The 6,278-nt window shown below is 35.8% G+C and overlaps 1 protein-coding gene across 4 annotated transcripts in view; it reads left to right on the forward strand.

The window, feature by feature from the left end:
* The window catches only part of LOC148359279 (mitogen-activated protein kinase kinase kinase kinase 4-like), a 69,146-nt gene that overhangs the window by 48,157 nt on the left and 14,711 nt on the right, over window positions 1-6,278 (forward strand). For all 4 annotated transcript variants that reach the window (XM_088344492.1, XM_088344495.1, XM_088344493.1 and 1 more), the window contains 9 exons: window positions 218-288; window positions 781-851; window positions 1,149-1,222; window positions 1,493-1,587; window positions 2,259-2,340; window positions 3,214-3,372; window positions 3,722-3,821; window positions 3,890-4,045; window positions 4,475-4,618. In XM_088344492.1, coding sequence (XP_088200618.1) covers window positions 218-288; window positions 781-851; window positions 1,149-1,222; window positions 1,493-1,587; window positions 2,259-2,340; window positions 3,214-3,372; window positions 3,722-3,821; window positions 3,890-4,045; window positions 4,475-4,618 — 952 coding nt within the window. The remainder of the gene's footprint in view (window positions 1-217; window positions 289-780; window positions 852-1,148; window positions 1,223-1,492; window positions 1,588-2,258; window positions 2,341-3,213; window positions 3,373-3,721; window positions 3,822-3,889; window positions 4,046-4,474; window positions 4,619-6,278) is intronic.

The following is a 6,278-nucleotide window of genomic DNA, read 5'->3' on the forward strand; positions in this document are numbered from 1 at the left end:
TATTATCCATATCAGACAGGAGCAAATGAATGAAAGCTTTAAGGAACATTTGTATGATATGAAATGCATTAATGCAATCTACATTCCCAGTTACATTTTTCCGCACCTATCATGTTTCCTTCCTTTTTTTTGTATGTGATTGATGGATTGGTATGGTCCTATTTAAATTATACATACAGTATATTGTTATCATAAAATACATTGGTATTTTTTCCAGGTGCCGGAACGAACTACATCAAAGTTCTACTGCAGAGCACTGGTGAAGGGACACAAGAGGGCTGCTTCAAGGTAAAATCTGGTTGTTTCTATGGTACCGGCTAAAAATGAATGTTTTACTTGCACTGAATGGGGCAACTGAATCGTTTGTAAGCACTAAACTGTCAAACTTTCGGTACTAATGTTACTTATGTCATCAATTTTTTTCTTATATTACTGTTATTTTTATGTTAATCTTTACTTTAGTTAAACTGGTCATGAAGTAAATTTCCTGTAATATAATTGCAGCTCCATAAACATGAATTGCTTCAACACATATATCATTTCTGTTAAAATAATTTTTCGAAGATAATGATCAGGCGTTCTATTAGCTCATGTCAGAAATGTTACCGTATTTTGAGGATTTGTATTTAGAGGACAATCAGCTGCGGTTCAGTTCTGGAATATTGGTTTATATTAAACATGTTGAGGAAATCAGCATAGCAAATGACTACAAGAACAGCAAAATTGATTGCAGTTAATTTCCAATTTACTGTTTGTATGTATATCTCTGTCGCCATCTAGCGGCAGTCCTGTTCTGATGACGGATAAAAGGTCTGCGTCTAACGGGCAATCTATCAGCAATAACCATCCAGGTTAGTTTATTTAATAGCTTTGTTCATTGTGATTTTTACCAAATCAGTGTGGATGATTATCATATTTTTTTATCTTTTTCTGTTGTTATTTTAAATAATTATGGAGGTATACATATTGGTTTCAGAAGTATGCTGTTAAAACATAGACCGTGACAACAGCTATTTAAACAAGCCACATTAGAATGTCATTAAATTTGTACTGCCTGTATTTAAATTTTGCTATCATAAGAGTTCCTCAAAGAATCACATTGTTTTGACTTCCTCTTGTAACAAACAAATTGAGTTTTTGAATTTCAGATAACTTCAAGCTGGAAAGTCCACGGGTGCAGCCGCGGCGGCAACAGAATGACACCAGTGGCAGACATTTACAAGTAAAGAAATATTTAATGTGTGATGAGCAATTTCATTTGTGTAGATTATCACTTTGTCATGTATAAAGAATGCATCTTAATGTGAGACAAAATACAATAAATCCCATCCACAATCCTATTCACTCTTTGTGTTTTGTGGTTTCAGATCAGGGGATGATAGTCTAAAATAATAGTCTGTGCAGAACTTTGAGGCTCTTTGTGATTAAGGGCTATACAAATAAAAATGACTTGACTTGACTTGACTTTTACATTTTGTTTTTCTACGTGCAGGGTACAAAGACTGCTCTGAGCCCATTCATCAAGGCTGCAGAATATTCTTCTTCCAGTGATGAGTATGGCAGTAGTGATGAAGAAGAGAGGACCAGGTGAGCCATTACATACAAGAAAGACAAAAGCTAACCCTAAAAAAGAATCACCTACTGCAATTTAGTACAGGCCAATGTTTTGTTTTGTTTTTAACATCTTTACTAAAGGCCTTGAGGAAATAATACATGACAAAGGTATAGAAAAATGTGTACATGTATTTTTTGCAACATGAATTTTGAAAATGACACACATCTATCAGGATTTCCCCCCTGCGATATAAGCCCAGTGGGCAAAAAGTCTCTTGTTGTCTTCTCTGTGAATATTAATGGACAATCAACATCACAACTCCTCTTGACTACCCCACTCCCTTTTTTCCACCAAAAATAGAGGTATCATAAGCTATTCCGCCGAGTGATTGTTGACAATCACATCCCACTGCCTGTTTACAGTTTACTTATTTTGACACAGGATGAATAACATTCCAAGTCTGTTCCATCCCTGACCACCAAACTAAGCAGACTTTCTGGGGGAAATCCTGGTGGAAATATAATGTACAATGGACCACTGAATAGTACATCCACCCACCTCAGAGTCAAATGTCGTGGGATATAATAATATAACTTTGTGACTTAGTAATTTAACATGCTAGCGTTGCAATTTTATTTTTTTTTATCGAAAAAATATATTTGTCATTCAACTAATTGTTTTGCATCCCTTTTTATGTTTCTAGCTTTGCCCTCCCCAATGGAAAAGGAGAGAAACACAAACAAATCCCAGATGGCATTGTCCTGCAGCCTCATAATCTTAACCAGGTCTTTGACAAACACTCACTCAGACGTATCCTTGTACTTAAGACTTTGTTTGGACATCCATCATAATGTTTTCAAGACCTTTACACTCTCCCTAAATCTGTGTTTATTAACTGATGAGTCGGGACCCAAAAGTGGGTCGCAGGTCTTTGCCTAGAATAATGCTAAGATAAAAAAAATGTAAAATAACTGTAGGTCGTTAAACCATTTATCAGTAGATTCAGATTCAGATTTACTTTATTGTCATTCGTGTACACATGTATACAGAACGAAATGTCGATACATCTGACCCGCACAGTGGGTGACAAGATGGCGATAATTCCTTGAAAATGTTAGTTTACGCCTACTATTTCACATGCAGAAAAAGATAATACAATTTGTTTACACATTTCAAGCATAGCCAGACAAAGATAAAGAAAACAAAATATAACGTAAGAAATTGATGTTATCTTGAAAACAAAGCCACAAAAGTGAAGCGTTTGGGATTTCAAAACGCAGCTATTTGAGCATTAAAGGGAATATTATTGTTTTGGTTTCTCTGGTATTTTTTAAAATGTGATTATAGTCCGCTATCTCTGGTTTAAACTGCACAATCCTTCATTTGATACATTTGAGAAGTGAAAATGTTTTCTTGATTTTGATCGCTGTTTATAAATAGGGTAGAGTGATGGGTCCTGAAGTCAGACCAGTTGAGGACCACTGACCTAAATAATAACAGCTTTTTGTTCTATTGCTAAGTCTTGTCCCTATAATAATGAGGAACCAGCATAAATGTCCACACATCACATTCTGTTTGAAAAAAAATGTCCACCCTCACAATGTGGCTTGTGGATATTATATTTTAACATGGACATTTTTGCAACAAAATATTCTCAGATGACATCAGGTGATACCTACATGCTGCCAGACCTTCTGCAAAAAACATCTTCATCAAGTCCCTCTCGCAGTGCACTAAGCAAGTATCAGCGTACAAGAGAACAGAATTATGCACAATCACCAACGGCACCACGATCCCCAACACACCAAGAACTGCATGTGAGTGCTCACCGTGACTAATGAAATAATGTCTATTATACATTTTGTTTTATGTACCGCTAAACCTTATTAAGAGCCACATTTTTTTCATTCTGGATTATGTTGTGACATAGATATGTTATAATTAGACTTGACTCTTGAATGTATTTGTTAGTTAATCATTCATACTTGTGTGCATCATTTACTATTGACAGAAGTACTTTACTACCCATCCACCTCGAAATCAATTAAATCAACTGAAACAGGAGTGCATTAGTTAAATTTGTCCACTAGAGAGAGCTAGTGCAAAGGTATAACCATTGCTGAGTTTGCCAGACTACCTTTTTCCTCTTGATTTTATTTTCCACAGGCTTTCAACAATCCAGCTTGTAAAAACACTTCATCATCTTCTTTCTCCTCCTTCATCGATCCAAGATTGATCCCAATCTCTTCGCCACCACAGAGCCCAAGTGAGTAGTTTTTCAAACCAAATTTGATTCAGCAGAAGGCCGAGTGTTAAAAGGCGATATGTTTTCAGTTTGCAGTAAGGGTGAGCCAATGAAGAGAGAGAACCACAGGAAGGGCTCCGTGGTAAACGTGAACCCAACTAATATCCGGCCGCAGAGTGACAGTCCGGAAATCCGCAAATACAAGAAGAAATTTACCACTGAGGTGCTCTGTGCTGGACTCTGGGGTTAGTCTTTTTGTTTAAGATGTTGTTTTTTGGATTAAATGGTCTTACTCTTACCATGTGCTCATCAATGAATATAACCTTTCCTGTCTTCCAGTCTTTAACTTCTCCGTTTTATGTGGGAATTTTATAAATATGCATTTATAACAGCTTAACATCTACTTAATAAAGTTCATTTACCTGTATATTTTAATGCATTTGGGGTGAGTGAAAATGATCAATTTTCAAACAGCCATTTTTTCCCAGTTTTTTTTTTTTGTGACTTATTTTTTATTGTGCTCTTTTTTCTCTTTTTAACACACAACAAAGAACAAAAAAAGCTAAACAACATTATTTTCTTTATTTTTTACAGTGCATGATGATAGACATTTTGTGCGTTTTTTTGTGTAGAATGTTTAAGGAACTGTTCATTTTGATGTGTTCACTCTCCAGGAGTGAATTTGTTGGTGGGGACTGAAAATGGTCTTTGGCTGCTAGACCGAAGTGGCCAAGGGAAGGTTTACTCGCTTATAAGCAGACGAAGGTTTCAGCAGATGGACGTGCTGGAAGGACTCAATGTGCTCATTACAATATCAGGTATGCACGTTCTATTTATTGAAATTATTATTGGATTAGCTCTTTTCTGGTTATTATTAATATGTTTAGGGAAGGTAATTATGAAGCTCATAAATCTTTCAAGACGTTTTTTGATCGATTGGTTAATCTGTTTAAAGATTGATCATGAAAACATAAATAAAAAATACTATATTTAGAGGGAAATAAGTAAAACATTTTTAAATTCATTTCAAGTATTGTTTATATGTTTAAGAGTAGAAAAGTGAAATGTTATTGCTTCATTTATTTACTTATTGTACACTGAATAAGTATCACCACACGTTGCGTTTCAATTAATTACCAAAATATTTTGATTCATTGATTCATTGAACTTACAAAACATTAAATGTAAAATGAAAATACAATTTTGGAAAAAGGGATATACGTGAAACATTCGTAAATCAATTACAAGTATTGTTAAAACGTTAGAGAGATTTTAATAATTCATATGTATTTTTTTATTGTACACTGAATGTTTTTATACAGCACTTTGATTTGCAATTCATTGCCTGAAGAGTGCTTTACAAATACATTTTGATTGGTTCGGTCAGTCGGTTGATTGATTGATTGAACAATAAACATAAAAAGCACTAACTATACAAAGAAAATACAGATTTAGAAAAAGGAAAGTAACCGAGACCTTTTTGAATTTATTCCAAGTATTGTTTACATGTTTAAGAGGAGTTGAAAAGGCTATTTTATTCATGGTTTTCAATATATATTTTCATTGTACACTGAAGATTTTGACAATGCTTGGATTTTTAAAATTTCTAAGAGTTGAAAGGTTCAATTGTATTCTTTTATTTTTATAAATTTTGCATGTAAATTTTTGGTTGGTTAGTTGGTCGGTCGGCCAGACGGACGGACGGAAGGACATAAAAACATTAAATATAGAAAGAATATACAAGATTTAGAGAGAGGGAGTGAAATATTTGTAAATAATTCCAAGCCTTGGACAAGCATAGCCTGGTGGCCCCCGTCCCTCTCCTGTCTAACATATGTTCCCACTCACCAATACAGATATATAAATTTGTATTGATTTGTTAGATAGATAGATAAGATAGATAGCTAGATAGATAGATACTTTATTCATCCCCGTAGGGAAATTCACACTTCCAGCAGTCTACCCTGTTGTTTATTAACAGATGAACATGATGCCCTAGGGGTGCTTGTAGCGAAGTGGATGACGTCACGCCAGTCCAAAAATTCGACATCCCTGCGGCAGATGGAAAACTTTTCTTTGTGAAAATCCAGGGATACACCACCTCGTGTTAGCAAGTCCGCCTCCTCTCCGATTCTCCCCGGTTTTCGTGTCTCTGTTTAGCGGCGTTGAAGCCGGATTGCTCCGGGTGGCTACACGTTAGCGTCCGGAATGCTAAACGTGAGCCACGTTTCCGCAAAACACAGCAACTGCGCTCCCTGTGCGCTTCGATGTTTTCCACCAGCACTCGATGATCTTATTTGGTCGTGAGTTCGCATTTACCATGATTACGGATGGTACCGAAGACTTATAACGCCGCTAGGCGCTTCGCTAGCTCCGGCACGAGAAATCTTCAGGGCAAGGAGTTGAAATTCCTTGAATAAACGCATTCCTTGTGCGTTAAAACCCATGTCCATAGGATAGAAGTAATCCATAGTGTAG

Source organism: Urocampus carinirostris, chromosome 9 (assembly GCF_059441175.1).
Source record: "Urocampus carinirostris isolate Australia breed hairy pipefish chromosome 9, RoL_Ucar_1.0, whole genome shotgun sequence".
In the NCBI taxonomy this organism is placed as follows: domain Eukaryota; kingdom Metazoa; phylum Chordata; class Actinopteri; order Syngnathiformes; family Syngnathidae; genus Urocampus; species Urocampus carinirostris.